The sequence below is a fragment of the Neltuma alba genome, unplaced genomic scaffold (genome assembly GCF_004799145.2).
Source record: "Neltuma alba isolate B1F8T4 unplaced genomic scaffold, ASM479914v2 tig00011300_pilon, whole genome shotgun sequence".
In the NCBI taxonomy this organism is placed as follows: domain Eukaryota; kingdom Viridiplantae; phylum Streptophyta; class Magnoliopsida; order Fabales; family Fabaceae; genus Neltuma; species Neltuma alba.
In genome coordinates, this window is record NW_021636009.1 from 11,782 (window position 1) to 32,822 (window position 21,041).

A 21,041-nucleotide genomic window follows, 5' to 3' on the forward strand; every position below is an offset into this window, starting at 1 on the left:
CAAATCAATTATTTTTCAGAAGCTGTGTTTTAAAAAATAAATTATTCTTTTTAATTTGGCCAATGGAAAAGATAAATATTCAAATGTTAAAATAAATTTATGAATTAATTATTAATTAGTTCTTTTTAATGGTTGTCGATTTTTAATAAAGTATTTTCTTTAAGATTTAATAAATTAGCTTTATTGTAAATATTTTTGAAAATGAAAGTAAGAGGGTTCAATGACGTGGTAGCATAGGAATGCAATGGAATTTATTTTGTCTGTATAAAGCAATTATGGGGATGGTACTTGGGGTTTCTTTGAATCGTGATTATTATTACCATCGTTACATTTTCTGTTGTTTGAAGTTCAAACTGTTATTTTTCCCGAGTTAGTCCTTACACTGAACTTTTCATAAATCATTAAAAAACCAGAAGCATGAAAAAGTATCGCGGGGTTGTCATTCTAATCTTTTAAACAATAAGGAACACAGCCGTTGGCATGAACAGTTAGGATTTTATCGCCTAATGATGCCTTCATATTAAGTCCTGTAGATATAATTGAAGCTGAATTAATCATATGTATCAAATGTTAAATGGTTTGTTATCAGGAGCCCCCCAAAAAAAAAACAGGGAATTGCTACAGGAAATGAAGTTACACAGAGAAATTTATATTCGGGAAAATTACAATGAAATCTTAAAGAAAAAATAATTATAAAAAAAAGTTATTTTTTTTAATTCTGGAACTTGTGTTACTTGAATTGTTAGTGAGATTTTTTAATAATTATTTTTTTGCGACTTTATTATAATTCTCACTTTATATTTTGCATAATTGTTTACAAGAGTTAAGGCTATGCGTTTGAAGGGTAGGGAAGGGGACCAGGGGAAGGAAAATGAAAATAACAAATGAGTTGTTTTGGTATTGAAAGTTGAAGCTTTCTTCCATGGGGAAAGCTGCTTCCATCCATCTAGGTAAGAATGGGCTTTCCTAGGGGCCCAAGATAAATGGGAATCGGCTTTCATTCCAGGGAATAAATAACGATATTACTATTTCACCCCTAATCTCATCCCGAGCGACCACGCCCCTCTTCCATTCTTCGTTCCTCAAATTCTCTGCCTGCACTTTCATTTTGCCATTCATCCCTGCTTGCTCTTCCCCTCAGATTCTTCAAGGCTCACTTACAAGGTATAAACCCATTCCAAATTACAATATGTTTTTTATTATTTTAAATTTCTGTTTGAAATTATAAATTATAATTACCGAATGCTCTCGTGCAATGGCATTTTGATTATGCTCTTCTTTTAGTCAGTGTTGCAAAGGCTAACCACGCAAAGGGAGAAAATTCTGTAGAACCGAATCCCTGTTTTAATTATATAGGAAAAAACTGTACAACGTTTTTGACACCAGAAAAATAAGAAAACCCGTTCCTGTCGACCGTCAAGGAGCCATTCACAAGCTCGTGTACTTTAAAATGTGCTCACCCGCCAGCCGCCGATAAGCTCCGCCGTGACCTTTGAGCATTTGAGATCCATCTGGCCCATGTCCGACGGGACGATGCTTTGAATCCTTCGCCAGAACCAAAAAAGCCCATCTCACTGTCGCAACGATGAGGCATTTTGTGGTCCAGGATAATTGAGGGTTATTTTTGTCATTTCACTATTTGTTTGTCTTTCACAACCTCCGGAAACTCGTACCAAACAAACTTATAAAAAAAAGGGAATCCCGGCGGGTGCCTCTACATGCCAAACACAAGTTTTGAGTGGTAAAAATTCATTCCAGGCCTCCAGGCGAAGGCCTTTGTTTATCCATTGAGAGTCTTCATCTTTCCCTGCGTCGACCTCGCGGCAGGCAAGATCAGCCTTTTTGCGTCTTTGGAAGTTAATTTGTCCCGCATACTGATACACCGTCCCCGGGACAAGAAGGTTGTCATCGATAAAGGTCGAAACTAGTTTGCCTGAGAATTCTGCTCTTGGATGTCAGACGATATGTTCGATTCATTTATTCACCTAGAAGAAACTCATCGTAAGGAAGGCTACGACGAGGGCTACAAAGACGGTCTAATCGCTGGCAAAGACGAGGCAAAGCAAGTGGGTCTCAAAGTCGGTTTTGAGGTTGGCGAAGAGCTTGGCTTCTACAGGGGCTGTGTTGACGTTTGGAGCTCCGCTGTTCGGGTCGACCCCAACTGCTTCTCTTCGCGGGTTAAAATTGCCATCAAGCAGATGAATGAGTTGATTGAGAAGTATCCGGTCTTGGACCCTGAAAATCTACAAGTACAAGAAATCATGGACAGTTTGAGGCTCAAGTTTAAGATGGTTTGTTCTTCACTGCACGTGAAGCTAGACTATGATGGCTATCCAAAATCTTCTTCAGACGCTAAGGATATTGAGTTTTGAAGAAGGTTCTATGATGTTTGAGAAGGAGAAGAAATATATTTCATTAGTTGTAGGATTTTTGCCCGATATGGGAATTTTATTTTTGCTAAGGTTGGTATTATGTGGCCTTTGAGTCTCATTCGGGCTGTGGTTGCATGGTTCAACCCACCCTCAGCTCTTTTAATGATCTTAGTATTATGGAAATTGATGTACCGTGGCCCTTTCTCGTTTTTCTTCTTTTATTCTCGTTCTCTCTTTTTCCCTGGGCCCTTCGTCCTCTTGATGTACGATTGCGTTAGTTTAATGATATTTCCCCTTTTAACTGGGAGTTTTTTTTTTTTTTTTGTCGAGATAAATTTCCATGAACTAACTCTTTTAAAGTGCTTAATGCGTCCTTGAAATGAAAAGTTTACCTCTGATATGGTTACTTTGGCTCAAAATTAGATGTTGTTTTCGTCGCTGTTGCTGTCATATCTTTAATCTGTGTAAAAAAACCTTCTTGAGAACTTGAGATCAGGTTGGATGGGGAGGCTTGTGGTCGTTTTTCCTGTCTCAGTCTTTACTTTTATGAGTCTCTGACAGGTAATAATTGGAAAGAAAATGTTGAAGATGATGCTCGCATGCTGCAAGGTTTATATATCAGAAAGCAGAAACAGGAGTGCATTGGAGTCAATTGAACAAGCCGCCAAGCTTTTCCCTCGAGCTCCAATGATCAACAAGTTTGAAGATGTGGCCTACAATAGAGTTGGTTACACTCTGGTTTCTGAGTTAGCTCCCGCCCCATCTTCTGAGCCATGCCACTTGAAAAGTGCTGTGTCTGCCATGGTGAAGGCTGCGTTTGACAGCATTGACTTTGAGATGCATTGTGGAACACATCCAAGACTGGGGATTGTTGACCACATTTGCTGTCACCCGCTGGCAGATGCTTCCTTGGATCAAGCAGCTGAGAGTGCTAGACTTTTGGCTGACGATTTGGGCTCCAACTTGCAAGGTTGGTATCCACGGCTGAGAGCTTTACCAAACTCTTAAATTTGAGAAACCCTTCCATCAACCCCTTCTGTCAAGTTGATGTTTTTGACATACCCTATGTAAAGTTCTCATGGGGGTTTGGATCTCACCGACACAAGTTGATTCACTGATAAATTGACTGTAGAACTATTTTTAATATGTCCATCTTTCCGCTTGAATTTTTTGCTTCATTACTTTTACTGATCATATAACTTCCCTGCAGTTCCTGTTTTTCTATATGGAGCAGCACATGAAGAGGGTAGGCCGCTTGATTCAATTAGAAGAGCATTAGGATATTTCAAGCCGAACTCCAGTGCAAACCAGTGGGTCGGAGGGCCAAAATCCAATTTCTTGACACTCAATCCAGATAGCGGACCATCTCAACTTTCTCCATCAAAAGGTGTCGTGGTGATTGGAGCAACTAAATGGGTTGATAATTACAATGTCCCTCTGTTATCTTCTAATATCAATGCCGTTCGAAGAATTGCAAAAAGAGTTAGTGGGAGAGGTGGTGGACTTCCGACTGTACAGGCAATGGCACTAGAACATGGTGAGGGTGTCATTGAGGTAGCCTGTAATTTGTTGGATCCAAGTGGAATTGGGGGAGACAGAGTACAACAAGAAGTTGAGAGCCTTGCTAGGGAAGAGGGTATTCCTGTGGGGAAAGGCTACTTTACAGACTTCTCACAGGAAGAAATAATTCAAAGTTACTTGAAGTTAGGTCCACTTGATTGAGGAGGGAACGAAAAACAAAGAACCCTTGTTCCTTGTCTGCCAGATTTGCCGAAGATTTTTCATGAGATTCTGTGAAGTCTCATTATAAGATGATGTTAGTCCAAATTCTCGCAGGTTGACCCCATTCTGCTGATCATTCCAATGAACTCGGTTTTACAGAAGTTATTCAAGTGATTGGCTAGTTTGCAGCATGTAATATTATCTTGAGGTGAGATATAATTATTTAGAGGATCGTTGAGATGCATTATTTGCCTCGTTGTCTATCTGAATAACAGAAAATGTGGCTATGATTCAATCTGTTCTTTCATTTCTTGATATTTGAGATAAGATATATGATATATAAGGGATATTTCGAATTCAGATACGTTATTTACCTTGTCTTTTTGGATAGAAGAAAATATCCAGGCTTTTAGTTTATCTGTTTATTGCTCGTCTAATTTCTTGGGGGGAAATTTCTCGTTCATAATTATTCCATGTCACTGTCAAACAGCCAGTTTCTCTTGAGTTTTTGTTTCTATTATTTGGAGATGATTCCGGCCATATCCACATGTTCTATTTTTCGTTAAAATATCTGCCCATTGTCCATCACGGATTGTCAATGGCTAAATGCAACAGTCGTTCTTCATCAATAGACAGAAAATAAGCGACCTCACGTAGGAAATAGATTGGTCCAGGCTTAATTCCAGCTGGGACGGGTAAGAAAAGCTTACAGCTTTCTTGTTCACAATAAAGGCTTGGATGTCCTGATTTTACTCCACATTTCCCAGTTTGAAAGTGAGTGCGGTCACATGAGACCCTTATTGGAATTGTATCAAAGTCCAGCAGCTCATATCAGCACATTAACGCTGGTTGTGAATAATATCTTTTCATGCCTCAAGTTTTATTGAGCGGAGAGATATTGGGAAGTATCCCTTGGGATTCTTTCTTGTAAATTGTGATCGTGGCAGTTTAATTTGGACATATAACCTGAGTCAAACCAGTAACCAGGGCTTTATCTCTTTACTCTTAATTCTTTTGCATTATTCCATTGCTTTTCATAAGAAATACCTATTATCTCTTTCTTGTTTTTATTTATAAGAAACATTTAAAAAATGTCTCAAATTTTTTTTGATTAGTTTTTTATTTTTTCCGAATTAATTACTTATTTTAAAATTCAATATATCTATTATATTGTTTCTTGAAATAATATTCATTCATTATCTATTCTCTCTTATACTCTCTTCCCCATAGATATTTTTTAGAACAAACTCACAATTTATATATATATTGTTTTTAATTAATTTTTGCAAAAAAAATTTATTCACATGGTGATTTGGTCAAATGTTTTTATTTTTAATAAAAGGACAGGGATGGTTTTTATAAAAAGAGAAGGAGGCAGAACTGTATATAGCCATTTTTGTAATTTCCAAAAATTGCAACAGTTAACAATTCTTCATTATCTCTCGCAACGCTACTCCAACACGCCATTGAAGGCGATGCTTATGTTTATGTATGTATATAAGATAAAGGTTAATCAAATTAGGCCTGAAAACTCAATAAATATAAACTAAATCAGTCGGACTCAGACAAAATTATACACATCATGCATCCGCAAGAAATGATTAGATTTTTAGTTTCTTGCGAATATGTATTTGATTAGATTAGGTTTGTTAATCATGATTTGGGGGATATGAAAGGCTTGTTTGGATTCTACTATTGCATATTTATAAACATTTTCATGTAACAAATTTTTTTTTTTCTTATTGAAAAGTTATTTATAAGAGCCGGAGCAACTGTCTGACCTTCGAAAGGATGATGAGCATGTGAGCCGCTACGGGATAGCGGCACGTGATTCACGCCCAAGCCAATGGATAAGCAAGCGTCTTTCGGTGTTTTTTCGGGATCACCGGGGAGCCAAGCGTCTTCAATTCTTTGTCACGTACTAATGTACTATCTTCTTAAAAAAAAAAATTAACTTGTTAATATTTCTTAAAACATTTGGATCAGATTTGGGAACAAAATATGAAAATAATACTAACTCTCCACTTTAATATAAAACCTTATTTGACTTTTATTTTGGTCCTAAATGTAAAACCTCAATTCATTTTGTCTTTCGTGTGTGTATATATCTATTTCTTTTTAAAGTAGTTCTTCTAACAATAGTAGTTTTAGTCAATATACTTTATTAGTAAAAATGTTTTTAAAAAAAATATCTATTTATTATAAATAACTAGCTTAACTTTTTTTTTTCATTTCTTTAAGTTAGTGAACTAATTTTTTATAATTAGAAGAGGCAGTAACATTTTATTTCCAACAAATATAAACGACAAGGCTGCACACTTATCGAAACTTCATCGTCTTCTTTTTTTGACTGCAGTACTTTTCCTGTCTATAATATAAAAGTTCAATGATTTCACTTTGAGAGCACGGGACGCACGTTAATTAGATTAAACTATTTTCTGAGAATGCAGTTCCTTACATGCCAACACGGAAAGACGTAGACTTTCGCCTTTCTGCGTGTTGCTATCCGCGGGCGAAGAGCTGAGTCACCCCCAGTGGCTTATTTATTGTGCCACGGCTCAACCACTTAGCACTAATCTGTGTGCCTTCTCGTTGTTTTGTTTTTCACCCCATAATTCACTCGTGACGCTGAGTTTTCACTTTTCAGAAAGAGAGACCACACCTAGCTGAATCGACACCCATGGATTTCCATCCCACTTGCAAGGTCAGAAAATCTATTCCCACTTCTTCGATTCTGAATTTTTACCTTCCAATCAATCTGATGTAACTGGCAGAAGTTTCTCGTGTCAATTCATGCAATGCAACTACAGATTGTACTTACTAAGACCTTTGTGTTTCTCTCTTTCTGTTTCCCCTGTCCTGGTTTATGTCTCTGCAGTGAAATCTTTCTGGGTTTTCTTTGCTGAAATGATCTTTGAATAATCCAAGTATTAATGGAACGAAACAGAAAGTGGAAGGGAATAATGAATTAATCCTTAAATAGATATGGTTCTATCAATGATCGTCGGTTTTTTTCCCTGTAAGAAAGACATTTTCTCCATCGGTGAGTTTCTGGTACAATATCATTTTTCCCCCCCAGAATGACCATGAAAGTTCGTATTTTCACTGTTCTTTTTTTACGGAGGTCGGAAAGAGTTTTTATTTTGCTTCTGTAGTTCTTTCAAAATCTTCTTTCTGATCCTGAGGACGTCCTCAAGGTCAAGGGATTTAGCCAAGGGCTAGCTAGTTATTGCACAGTCGTCACGTGCGTTAACTAACTTACCGGAGCTAGTTTCGCAATTTTCTTAAAACTATGGGGCAACCATATGGCACTGGAAAAAATAAAATAATTCGCAGTGAACTCAATTCAAGTTTAACATGTCTGTCATCCATAGGTTATCTTTTCATTCAAGGAAAAATGAGCCGGTTAAATATCATAATATGCAAGTAGAGTCGAACTTCTGTCCTCAGTATGTTGTATTTGCTGACTTGGTTGGACCATTTTTCACTTGTTAGGACAAGAAAGCCGTTGACCAGTCGATGTTACTATGCTGCAAGATGTTCATCTCTGAAGCACGAAACAGTGCAACACTTGACGCCATTGAAGAAGCCGCGAGGGCGAACCCAGAAACCGTGATCATAACCAAATGTGACGACAGAGCTTACAACAGAACAAGGTACACTCTTGTATCTTACGTGCTTCATGACTGTACAGGAAATGCTATATATAGCCCCTTGCACCAAACGGTGATAGCCATGGCGGAGGTTGCATTCAACTCCATCAACCTTGAATCACATGATGGTGCTCATCCAAGATTAGGCGTTGTGGATGATATTTTGTTCCACCCTCTTGGTCGTGCCTCACTGGATGAGGCTGCTTGGCTTGCTAAAGCAGTTGCTGCTGACATTGGCAGTCGATTCAATGGTTAGTGTCCGATATATTCAGGGGAAAATCATTGAGATCTAAGGAAGGAATGTAATCATAAAAAAGCCTAACAATAAGTGAACTGTATGTAGTGGCAAATTCCAGTACATAAAATGATAAGAGTATATAATGATTGCTTGTTACAAGATTTTTTTTATGATTACTTATTTTCTTGAAACCTTGTTGTAATTTTTCCTATATTCAATCCATTCTCTCGCTGCAATACGTACTAATGTTGTGGAGAAGTATTTATCATATTCATGTTTTGAACGATTATTTTTTTTCCTGGGAAATGCAGTGCCAGTGTTTTTGTATGCTGCAGCACACCCAACAGGGAAACCCCTTGACATTATCAGGCGAGAGCTAGGGTATTACAGGCCTAATTTCATGGGAAGCCAATGGGCAGGATGGACGATGCCTGAGATCCTTCCACAGAACCCTGAGGAGGGACCTATCATGGTTTCAAAAGCCAAAGGCATCTCCATGATCGGTGCACGTCCTTGGGTGGCTCTCTACAACATACCCATTTTGTCCACAGATGTATCAGCAACAAGGAGGATTGCAAAGACGGTTAGTGCTCGTGGCGGTGGACTGCCAACAGTTCAGACACTAGGGCTCGTTCATGGTGAAGACTCAACTGAAATTGCCTGCATGCTACTGGAGCCAAACCAGGTCGGAGCCGACCGGGTGCAGAATCGAGTCGAGATGCTGGCTGCTGAAGAGGGTTTGGATGTAGAGAGGGGATATTTCACTGATTTTTCTCCGGAAATGGTCATAGAAAAATATACCTCTTTAATTGCTGGTAATAGAAAGTGATCTCCTGATCACTTGCTAGTTGCTATCTAAGCGAAAACAACTTCTTTGTAACTCAAAGAAAGATACATGTTGTAAATTGCCTTAATGGTTGACTTGACCCTAATGGCAACCAAATGATGGTTTTTACCAAAATAAAACAAACACCTGAAAAACTGCTGCTCATGGTGCCTTTTGCTTTCTTAACTTTGAGCTTTGAATGTTTGATACATTGGGCACAAAAATACCGACCTTTGGAATCAATGTAACCTATAACCGCATATTTACACTTGAGATTATCCTAATTGGATTGTTAAATATTCAAGAACACTGCTTGCTTTTGAAATCTTCAGACAATAGAGTTTGAAATAATTCACGCAGCCTCTCAGCACCAGGGCCTGGCCTGAACACAGTATCATTGCCCCGAAAGGAACAAGCGTCAGCGCCTCCTGTTGAGTTGCCAACGCACCATGCTCCAGGAGAAAATCTATGTGTGCGTCCCAAAAGTTCTTTGTCAATCTTGTCTAGGACCGGATCGTCCTTAGCAAACTTCCGTGCAAAGGGAGCCTTGCTTTGAACCATTTTGTTGAAGTGCTTCATCGTTAAAGACATGGGGTGCTGCTTTGGTGGTGTGTCCCACGCTATGTAGTGAAGATCATGGCTTATAGCTGTATGTTGAAATTCCTCAGTGTTACAAATGACTGTGTGAAAATAACCCTCTGGAGAGGAGATAAAATTTGTATAATACATCAGAATTGTTCTTGGAAGGTTATCCCAGCCCCATATGCAGTATTCCACAAAAGATCGTGTCAGCACAACCCAAGCTGAACCTGTGCTCAGAAACAAACACAAAAGCAGTTTATGCAAAAATCAAGAGCTATATGCTATATTCCACATCAAGCCAAATGTCATGTTTGAGGCCGCATTTTATGCAACAATTACAAGAGCACTGCACTGTGTAAGCTTATGATGGACAATTAACCAATCAATGCATGTGGAGTCATAGATATAAATGTACCTGTAAATAATTTAAAAGAGGTGGGAAGTGTTCTTCGTTGAGTCGTCCATGCAATAGCAGATTTCTTTGATAAGTAAAGGGCCGGATCGATGATGATTGGTCTTGCTCTATGGTTGCTGAATATCAGAGGCAGGAAAAAGAAATGGAAAAACTTGGTAAACTGATACGGTGAAGCAATGGAGAGAAAAGCATCATTTTAATTGCATTCAAACAGTCATAACTTTCTTACAGTTTCCAACCAGCAATGTGGGTATGTTCAATGAAATTGAGCTCTCTAGACAGATTAGAAAAGATATGAAGCAAATCTGCAAAACCAGAATATATGTGTCAGATTACGGTTTGGCAACAATTGAAAAGTGCTTTTAAAAAATATTTTTCTGCAAAACGAGACAAACTCTTCCATATATTTACTTCGTATAACGTAAAAGCACTTTTAAAATCATGATTTGATTTCCATTCAAACATCTCCGTTCACAAGAACATTTTGAAGGTTCATGGGCAATTACAAAACGCTAAAAACAGCTGAGAAAAAACCATTACATGTAACAAGAAAATGAAAAGAATTTATGTGTTCTTAGGTATTTTCAGTTGAGCCATCTCACCCATTTTGACATCCATCATAAGCAGATATTTTTTGGTACTAACACTACTTAAAGATTAAATATAACTGATAATAGGTCGAAATTGCAAACAGCACCTCCAACACAATGCACTGCGGGAAAGTCTACATATTTATTGAACCTCAAAAATGAAACAAAAAACAAAGAAAAAGGAGAAGGGAAAACTTTCATGACCGTCAATTGTATATTACAGCTACAAGGAACAGGGAGGTAAATAAAAGGGGAGAGTGTTAAAGAGTGATGTATCGTATTAGATAAACTCATGAGTGATGAAGAATTTCTGAGGAGATGGATTATATCTAAAGCAATTATGAAAGTGTCCGCAATTTCCAAAATGAGTAGAAAAGACGACTCAAAAGCAAATTACATTTGCAGCACAACGTGTCTAAATGCCAGAAGATTATAAGATATTGGCTATAAAATTCTCAAACATAATCTTATATGCAGGAGCTATGAATTCTACTGGGGCCAAAACCAATATAGAAAGAATTTCTTAATTTTATCAACATCCCCGTCCAAACATTATGAGTAACCATCAAAGCTTTTTCTGGAATAAAAAATTAAGCCTTAAAATAAAGTTAGCTGATCAAGTGCAGCTCCTAAATGCAATTCAGCAGGTGCTAAGCTTATAAACTTTGAAGTTGGGGTATGCTTGAGAGAAGTAACCAAGGAAAGTGAAAATGCGGAAACGTCTCAAGATACATAATATTCTTTTTCTTTTTTGGCCTCAATATAGCATTCAAATACCTAGCCATGGTCCATCTTTTCACCTCCCACCAGCTTATATAACTCCACTCAAGTACATGAAGTGCACATGGTGTAACTCCAACACACAGACAACTACATAGAGATATTGACATTATCTTTAACAATAAGATTTCGAATTATGAAATCAAAGAGTTTCGTACACCTTTGTCTAGACAATTATCTTTAACAATAAGACTTCGAATTATGAAATCAAAGAGTTTCGTACACCTTTGTCTAGACAACTTTTTGAGCTATATCTCACTTTTTAGCTCATATAAGAACAAAAAATTCAACAACTAATGAAATTCCTCTGAAGTCTGCTAGTGGACTATCAAAATAGCCTGAATGATAGCATTAGACTGTATATCACTCTTAGGAACATCCAAAGTATAACATGAGGTAGCTAAATTCTGTCTTACTTAAGGGTCAACAGAATTGATTTCAAGTGAGGATGACCACGGTGGCAAGAAGGTCTAATAGAAATAAACTACTGGAAATAGCCACACCAAAGCAAGTAATTGCAAGCCAGACTACACTTTTGGAGACTGTGTGAATCTGAAGCGATGAATATTCATTCAGACAATCTAAAACCGATTAATCCAATCATCACTTAATCCAACTGTTATGTAGAGATCTATCCTCCACATCCATCCACAAAAATCAGGATATGGATGAAGTCCCATGAATTTTCTATTTCAAATCGCCAGTGTAAATTTACCAAATAAATGATCAAGGAATAATACAAGGTTGTGCTCAAGATTCCAGGCAAACAACATTTCAACACATTTACAAACATACCTATTGCCTGCAGGACAAACTCAAACGAGGACCGAGTTTCAAGTTTTCAAAACAACTCTAAAACAGCATAGTTTCAAACTCAAGCTTTTGGAGTTTTGACAAGAGTAACAGTAATAGCATATAAAATCATGAAGCCAGATAGTGAGAAGGGTTTTTCAGCTAACCATCCTGTGTCACAAGAGGATAATCTGAAGCACTGAGGTTTATGAACCAGTCCCACTCTGAGCTCTCTTTCAATAGTATTGCAATAGCTTGAAGGGTGCAAGCAATCATAGTTGGACCTTTATAAGTCACCAGATTGGATTGAGACATGACACGAACATTCTCCACTTCACGAAATGTAGGGTCAGCTTTCACTGCAGTTGCCAATTCCAACCTCTCACGGGGCGGAGCCTCAAGATCCAAATGCAAAACATATTGATTTCTTGGGTGGTATACTGCTTCTAAAGTCCTCATCATCCTATGACTATCACCTTTCGTGCCTGAAATAAGATAAGCAAACCTAGGTGCCTCCTCTATTTTTGGAACCTTATTAGCACTCCACGATCTTTCCAAATCCGATTCCACAAAATACCCACTTGAATCCTCTGATCTTGCAAATGAAATAATGTCAAACGTTGACTGTTCTCCCACGTTAGAAGAACTAAGCGCCCCAAGAATAGCTGTGAGAACCAGGCTAACAGACACAAGCAAGCTGGCAAAAAATGGTATAATCCATTTCCTATCACTAAATATCCTTCCTGAATGAGAATTACCATTTTTCCTCATACTCATTGGAATTCGAAGCAACAACCACAAATCTTCAGAAGAGGAGAGACCAATGAGAAGTATTTGAGGTTCAGAGACAGAACAAAGTTACCTTTTATGAAGAAGAATTAGCTTGGGAATCGATAAAATCTGGTTTTCACGCAGAGATGCATGATTTAACTTCGGTTAAATCGATAAAAATGCTAAGATTGTGATATGGGACCAGAAATTAACGGGATACATGAGAAATGTTTGGTTTCGAGGCCCAGCTATGGAGAAGAGGCTCTAAACCTGTTACCTCACTAGAAAGGGACAAAGTTGGAGGAAGGAAAAGATGGAAGCAAATTTGCGACAAGTCACCCTCCAGTCTCTTTACAAGTAACGTCAAATGAGGAACTTGAAAATCTTCGTTTTTTTTCCCCTTGAGATCTCGCCAGCAATTACTTAGATGCAGCTTGTTCTTTAGTGTGTTTATCTGCTGTTTCTCCTTCCCTCGGGAAACGGCCCGAGATCTATACCCCTCCAAAACTAGACACAGAAGTAGAAAAAGAACACGCTTGGAATGCAAGTTTTATATAACTTCCAACCTAAGGGAGGATTAGATTATAGAGAAGAAAAACAAGAGATTATATAGGCAAATAACCCAAAACAAAGAGTCCTAATGGATTCAATAAAGATTCAAAAATAGAGAATGACCAAGAAGAAAAAAAAAGAATTTGAAGGCAGGAAGATTCAAAATCTGAGTAACAGTGATATGAGGAAAACAGGGAGCAGGAGGAGGAGAAGGAGAAGCGGATTTGACAATTAAAAAGTGGGAAAGGAAGGAAGCGAAAATGAGCCGAGCCGAGCCGATGGCGTTGGGATTTGCTTTAAGCTTAGCCAAAATCATTAACCCCAAGGCCGGATACTAAACAGTTATAGGTATAGGATGGGGTATTTGTACTAATTAATAATGATAAACATGCTTTCATTCGAGTTCAATTGCTTTCACGTTAGTTCAAGTGGCTCGCTGAGTTCTACTTGTAATGCCAAACTGATGTCATGAGTCGTGCCTACTATCCATATCCAATGCAACTCCAAAAATTATTACCCTTTTTCAGTTATGTTCAAAGAAACAGGAACTCTCACTTATTTTTGGTTGTATTAAGAAAGTTTCAATCTTTAACTCTACTCACACCTTGTTCTTGTCTCTTTAAAGTCCAATTAAAAATTGAAAGCGCTGCATTTTCGTTCGCAGAGGAGCAAAGGCAAGTCTTGAAATCTCCATATATATTTCCTTTAATTAAGCTGTGAAGAGGGGGAAAAAAAGTGGATTAATTTTTCTCCATCGCGCCTCGACTTCTCCCAATCAACGCCATTGCTTTTCGTTATGGGTAATCATTTTCAAGGTTTTCGGTGGCATCTAGGAGCTTGAATTCTGGCTTTTTCGTCATAGCTAGCTGTAATGAGCGAATATCTTTGTGAGGAGAAACAGGGCTGTTAAGAACTTAAGATCAGATTTGCCAAGACAAGATTTAATTGCTGTGGAGAGAAGGTTAAAAAAAAAATTGCTGTGGAGAGAAATCTATTGGGAGAAAAGGTAAAAGAAGGCGTATTGTCTCCGTAAGAAATTCAAAAATTGGTCCTATTTTACCTGTACTTCTCTCTCTATTTTGCTGAGATTCATTAGAGAGGAGGAAAAGGCATAACTTAATGCTGAAGCAAAATAAAATAAACTGACCGGTCTCTATCAACAACAAAAAATAATTAAATAAACTGATTGGTAGATCTGAATTTTATGTTGAGCCTACAACAGCTTGCATTTTTAAGATTTTTATGACCGACAATTTCAATCTGAATTTGCATGGCAATTTTATTGTAGTTATTGGCACAGCAGAAGAAGCATACCGGTAAACTGAAAATACAAGTAAGCCAATTTAATTTGCAGCCGCTTCAGGTACATCAGTGGCTCTTATTAAATTTGAAAAAATGTGTGGTTTTTAAAAATTTTATTTTTTAATAAGATTGATAAACATAATAAAGTGTTAGTATCTAATAATTAAAAGCATGCCAATAATTTATTGTAATTCTGTATATTTAATTTTCAGTCCTTACAACTCATCAGTGAATTAGCCACATTGTACAGCACGCGTGTGCTTGAGATGAGAGTATCATTAACATCAGGAATTTGAAGCCTTCATTACTTTATTAATGATTATTGATTATTGATATGTTGAGTGATTGATGGGATAAAAAAAAAGTAAAAAAAAAAAAGAAACTTGCGTTTGGTGATTCGACCATTGGAGAAAAGATAATCTAGACAATTAACACTAATTAAAATAAGGGCACCTTCAAGCTGGAAGTCCGCTCATCTGGAAACTTCTCGAGCTTTGGGATATTGTATTTGTATTATCAAATTGTATTAACAAATTATAAGGACAATTGTGCAGATGGCAGGCCAAAAAAGAAGAAGCAATTGTTAGGTACAAATGAGTACTATTATAATATTACTGTTTACGATCAAACTTGTAGTAGGTAATTAATGAAATAAAAAAAATTGTTAGGTACAAATGAGTATTATTATAATATTACTGTTTACTATTAAACTTGTACTACTTCCGATCCTAATTATAAAAGCCAGTTGACTAATTTAAGGAGATTAAGGAAGTAAGTTCAGTTAGTTATTTGTCATAAATAGGTGTTGTCTTTCCTAAAATATCTTTGGTAATCAAGTGTATTAATTACAACTATCATTGTTAGAAAGACTACTTTGAAAAAATATATATAAATATGAGAGACAAAGTGGATTGGAGTCTTATATTTTAGATCAAAATAAAAGTTAAACAGAGTCTTATATTAAGGGAGTGTTTGGATAAAACCAAACCATGGTTTGGAGAATAGCTTCTGGAGAATAGATTCTGAGGAGAATAGATTTTGTGAAGAATAGATTTTGTGAAAAAGTGATTCTGAGAAGTGAGAGTGTTTGGATAGTTATTACCAGAAGTACTTTTTATATGTGCAAATTACTAAAAAGGGTATAAGTTAATATGATAATTACATAAAATATAGATTTATAATATATTTTAATTTGAAGGAACAAAATTGTTAATAATATATTTTTTACCAACATAATTAATAAATAATTAACATGTGTATATATATTTATAAATATAAGATTAAAAATGTTTCTGGAAAAAATAAATATTTTTTACCAACAAAAAAATATTATTTTATTTTAAAGATTATAAATATGAAATATCATGATATTTTTTGACAAAATAAATAAGCACACATTAAAACAATTTATTATTTATTATAGTAATTATCTTTTCCGCTTTATGATTCTTTCAGGCTCACTCTCTTGCTGCGTCAGGACCAAATGACCGTAAACCATTTCTCCACGCCAACAACGCAAGCGAGTCAAGGGGCATTTTTTGTCCAAATAATTTCTGACAACCCAACAGCGAAAGCTTCAGCACCAGAAGCAAGATAATTTTGCTTTCCACAAAACCAAGGTTTTAGAGGTTAAAACCATGGTTTCAGATGAAACCATGGTTTCAAAATATTGGAGGCTGTTTGGGTAGCATTTTCCCCAAACCATGGTTTGGGTCCCCAAACCATGGTTTGGGGTGCTACCCAAACAGACCCTAAGAACCGAAACTGGTATTAGGTAATTAATGAAATAATAATTATTAAACCAAAAATTGTTCTTCTCTACATAGCTGTGCTGCTTATGCTTTATCCCTGCACAGGACATCCTTCTGGTTTTTTTTAGCCCCAGCGAACGCCTATTTACTTATTTAGTTATCGGATTCACAGAAAGACGGAAAGTTAGGGTGATCCGCTCCCACAAATACATGCCGTGGAACCCACTCATTAACCGTTTGCTTCTGAATCATCAGACGGTAAGTGAATAACGTCTTGATTCTGATTGGCCTACAGTAAACAGTTATACATTGGTGTAATGGGTCCTTCCAGGGTCCCAAAAAAATAAGTATATAATCTTGAAAATTAATAAAATTAAGGAATATTTGTTAAATTAAGGATGTGTTTGGATGAAACCAAACCGTGGTTTGGAAAAGTGATTCTGAAAAATAGATTCTGGGAAGAATAGATTCTGGAAAGAATAGATTTTATGAAAAAGTGATTTTGAGAAGTGAGAGTGTTTGGATAGTTGTTATCAGAAGCACTTTTTATATATACAAATTACTATAAAAAAAAAAGACAAAAGTTAATATGATAATTACAGAAAAAAATAGATTTTATGATATATTTTAATTTGAAGGAATAAAATTGTTAATAATATATTTTTTATTAACATAATTAATAATACATAAGATAATATAATTAATAAATAATTAATATGTATATATATTTATAAAATATAAGATTAAATATGTTTATAAAAAAATAACAAGATACATATTCTATAGCTATAGGCTCTCACACTCTCTCTTTTTTCTCCAAAAGTAAAAAATTTTTGCTTTTTCCAAAATCATGGTTTTGACCCAAAACCATGGTTTGTACAAATTGAGTGGGTGTTTGGGTGACTTATCACCCAAACCATGGTTTGGGTGTCACCCAAACGGTGCCCTGCCATCCGGGAGAGCAAGAGGGAGAAGCTTTTGTCACCGTGGTTTTTTTCTCTTGGGACTGGACAAGGCCCTTAAAGCATTTTTTCCTGATATTGCAGCCCAAGATACAAAGCCCAGTGATTCGTTACTAATCTTGAGATCCATATGACTCTGAAATGTAAATCGCTTTTTTGACATTGCAGGAAATTATATTTCTAACCATAATTTAGTGGCAGAACGACAGTCTTGGAGTCTTAAATGTAAATAAGGTATTCCATTTTTAAGTGTAGTATCTCTCCATTTGCAATCGAGTTAAATCGAGATTCATATTCACAAGTGTGTGAATTAATATTTGCAACTAATGTTTTGAGTTTTTTTTTTTGGCAAAGTCATGACTGTCTTTAAATCGATATTTGAGGAGTTAAATCTCACTCCCCCATTAATTTAGTGACGGAAAATGTATATATTATTAGAAAATATCGTGATAAGTCATCCCTCTCCCTTTTAATGAACGGTCAAATTATATATTCATTTATTATTTTATTAACATAAAATTATAAAATTCAAATATTTAAAAAACATTATCTTATGAAAAAAAATTAAAAAATATATAACATACATCTCAAAATAAGAATAAAAAGAAGAGTGTATTTTTCAAATTAAAAAAATAAGAATGCCGTGATATATACTCCCTGCTTTTACTATTATAAGGTATATAGCTAACTCACACTTAGAGGTATTTGGTAACATGAAAAAGTTAAAAATATTTTTTTACGATTTATTTTGTATATTATAAAAATATTTTTTACAGCTATAATTTGCTTTCCATCCAAACATTTCCTAAAGAGCATGAACCAAATATATATTTTTAGGCTTTATTTTTTATTTTTTTAAAAAAGAATGTCTTGTCACAATAAAAGGAGAGAGAGTAATAAATACAGTAAAATGAGAAGCGGAATTTGATGTGGTCAGTGAGGTAAGGAGGTTGGCACTGGCGCCTACACAGACAACAGTAACATGAACCCATTACATCGTCAATGCTGCACAAGCAACAACCTGACTCGCAGCTTTTCTCCGTCCACCTGTCCCCCAAACATCAAAAAAAGTTTCCCTTTAAACAAGACAAAACGTCGTATTTGATTTAACCAGACAAATTAAATAAAAACTACTCTTTTATCCTAAATGTAAGACTTTTTTTAGTGTAATACAAAAAGTATTTTATATTTAAAATCGAAAAAGTAACAAGAACCTGTCTACATGGCCAATTAGCTCTTGCTTCATTAAACATTGGATTCTAATTTCAGCTGGGACAGGGTAGGGGGAGGGAACAAACGAAATACCAACAAGTCAAGCATTAGGTAGTTGATTAGCCAACAATTTCTGTTTACAAAACTGCTCATGACATGCGCAGGACTGGCCCATATATAAAACCCCCATTCAATTATTCATCCTCCCCACTTCCCAATGGCCAATACTACACCTATTAGCCTTTTTCTTTTTTTTCCCAATCAAAAGGACAGGTATTAACAATCTGAACTCACAAGTACGGTTGAACTTGTCAAAAAAAAGCTTTCATGCCACTGAACTAGTTATAATACTATACTATTAACAGTGTACTCAGTAACCCGACCCGAGAATCATATGCAAATGGATTCTATGGTATATTTTGTTCTTCTATTTTTCAAATGGAAAAGGTTTGTACTTTTATTTCAGCTGCGCCTACCAAAGTGAGGCCAAGCTGATGATGATTACCAGCACAAGTGCTTATAGGCGCCAAGCAGAAAAAGTTTGAATGTAGTGTGAATAACACGCCACCTTATAATAGCTTATGACAATAGGGTATAGTGTGCAGATTTTAAAGGGAACATTGCTTTATTCCGTGCATCAGTGTCGGAGGACAAAAGCCATTGGGAGCTGACAAAAATTAGCAAAAACGCAATCATAGAAACCACTGCCCTTTGCCTGCTGCATGCCACACGGCAAACTTATAAAATGACTTGGATTGGATTTCATCATTTCACAAATCATAACAATATATAACCTCAAGTTTTCATAAGGCCAGACAATGGAATCCATTTTGCAGATATCCATCAGCTGTTAAATTCTGTGATAATTTCTCATTGCAAAATCTATTCTTGTCCCGCAACTTTACTTTAAAGTTCATGATCTGATCTCTCTCTCTATATATATATAGTTGATGGCTTTAATTCACTGTCTGTGAACACCACGCAGCTGGGGGGACAACACATACTTACGTAAAGTGAAACAAGCGTTGGACACGACAACATTATATGAAGACAACTATATTTTAGACATGGATTTCTTGATAGGTCGCTTTGTATATATATATACTCACTCTCGTTTTATATATAAAGCACCTTTTAGAAGATGTGTCTTTATTAGTTCATATGATTATTTACTTTATACGTTTGCTGAAACACCAAATAGTTTTCTTTCAGATGTGCCTATATTGAAAATAGGTGGTTGATAGGAGCAGTGAGAGTGGGTGTAGATAGATATGATATTGAGTTTAATGTAATTAATAATGATAATATTTAAAACTAATTTTATGACAACTTTAATCTTTTGACTATTCAGATTGATATAAATGAGTTAATATTGAGTTGGTGGAGGGATAACCGAAGTTGGTACCGTCAGATACAAAGAGTAGCAATCTGCAGGAATCGTGATAGGCTCAGAACAGACATGCCTTTGCTTGTAGCAGGACCACGAAGTCTGCTAGTATTTGTCCGCAGAGAAAGAGAGATTGCGAACTGAGTCAGACCAAAAAAGCCAAAAAAAAAAAAAGCCATCTCATTCTCATATATAATACAAATTAAATACTGCCTTCGTTCCTTCACATAAGCATTATTGATTATTCCAATTTCCGAACCATACTTTTTAGGATATATATGAGTCATATAAGATCAGCATTTGTTGCTCCTACCTTTAATTTTTAATGTAAGATAAGCATGTTGATGCAAGCACAAACAAAACTCATTTTACAATCTTATCTTGTGCATCGTAAATCATGATTAAAAAGTTATTTTTAGAGACTCCGATCACTATATTAGTCAAGTTTTGACTAAGAGGGTGTTTGAGTAAAAACCAAACTATAGTTTTAAAAGTATTTTTACAGTATATGAAGTAAATATGTGAAAAAATGTAGTAACTTTTCTAAAACATCCTGTCAAATCATTTGCATTAAAATTATCATTTGATGCAAACTCTCTCAACATATACGATTAATATATAGAGATAGCTTAGAAAAATAATAAGTATATGGGACAAAATATATTAAAATTTTATATTTAGGACAAAATTTAACTCTAAACTAATTTTTATACGAAACAGCGAAGCATTTACTTTATCTTCAAATCTTCAAATCGTACAAAAACAATAAAATCATTCGAACCTTCAAAAATAAAAATCAATCGGACTAAAAAGTCAAATAGACAGTTGTATAGAGCTCATTAAAATGCGTGAAGAAATATTGAAACTAAAAAGGTGTACTAGATTCAAAAGAAGATTTATTGGTCATGGATCATAAGTAATTGATATAGTAGCTAGCTAAGATATATTTCATGATACTTGGTTGCCTTGAAAATTTAATGAATATAATATTTATCTTGATCAAATTGTCTTTCTAATTTTTATGCCATAATAAATGTTAAATTTGTCCATCAAAGTTAAAAACACATCACCTGTTTTGCATATAATTGATATAGTATATGTACATCCAAATTATATCTGTCGGGGCCTTGTAAT

At 35.7% G+C, this 21,041-nt stretch overlaps 4 protein-coding genes across 6 annotated transcripts; 3 read left to right on the top strand and 1 right to left on the bottom strand.

Annotated features, from left to right (window-relative positions):
* The first annotated feature begins 1,069 nt into the window (after positions 1-1,069).
* Positions 1,070-4,461, top strand: LOC114711592 (formimidoyltransferase-cyclodeaminase). Its single transcript, XM_028896006.1, has 3 exons — positions 1,070-1,164; positions 2,934-3,342; positions 3,583-4,461. Exons 2-3 carry the CDS (start codon positions 2,952-2,954, stop codon positions 4,092-4,094), a joined length of 903 nt encoding a protein of 300 aa, XP_028751839.1. The 5' UTR covers positions 1,070-1,164; positions 2,934-2,951; the 3' UTR covers positions 4,095-4,461.
* Positions 1,759-2,687, top strand: LOC114711590 (protein LTO1 homolog). Its single transcript, XM_028896005.1, has one exon. It carries the CDS (start codon positions 1,953-1,955, stop codon positions 2,370-2,372), a length of 420 nt encoding a protein of 139 aa, XP_028751838.1. The 5' UTR covers positions 1,759-1,952; the 3' UTR covers positions 2,373-2,687.
* Positions 4,462-6,601: 2,140 nt separating the features above from the next.
* Positions 6,602-8,976, top strand: LOC114711598 (formimidoyltransferase-cyclodeaminase). 3 transcript variants are annotated; one of them, XM_028896013.1, is made up of 3 exons: positions 6,602-6,798; positions 7,590-7,998; positions 8,297-8,976. In XM_028896013.1, the coding sequence occupies exons 1-3, from the start codon at positions 6,775-6,777 to the stop codon at positions 8,812-8,814; spliced, it is 951 nt and encodes a 316-aa protein (XP_028751846.1). In that variant the 5' UTR covers positions 6,602-6,774; the 3' UTR covers positions 8,815-8,976. The 3 variants fall into 3 exon arrangements, with proteins under 3 accessions (XP_028751846.1, XP_028751847.1, XP_028751848.1); XM_028896014.1 differs by lacking the exon at positions 6,602-6,798 and adding an exon at positions 6,824-6,907; XM_028896015.1 differs by lacking the exon at positions 6,602-6,798 and adding an exon at positions 6,941-7,137.
* LOC114711597 (beta-glucuronosyltransferase GlcAT14A) lies at positions 8,968-13,470 on the bottom strand. Its single transcript, XM_028896012.1, has 4 exons — positions 12,138-13,470; positions 10,038-10,113; positions 9,809-9,924; positions 8,968-9,620 (listed from the first exon to the last, which is right to left on the bottom strand). Exons 1-4 carry the CDS (start codon positions 12,745-12,747, stop codon positions 9,112-9,114), a joined length of 1,311 nt encoding a protein of 436 aa, XP_028751845.1. The 5' UTR covers positions 12,748-13,470; the 3' UTR covers positions 8,968-9,111.
* Positions 13,471-21,041: the final 7,571 nt, after the last annotated feature.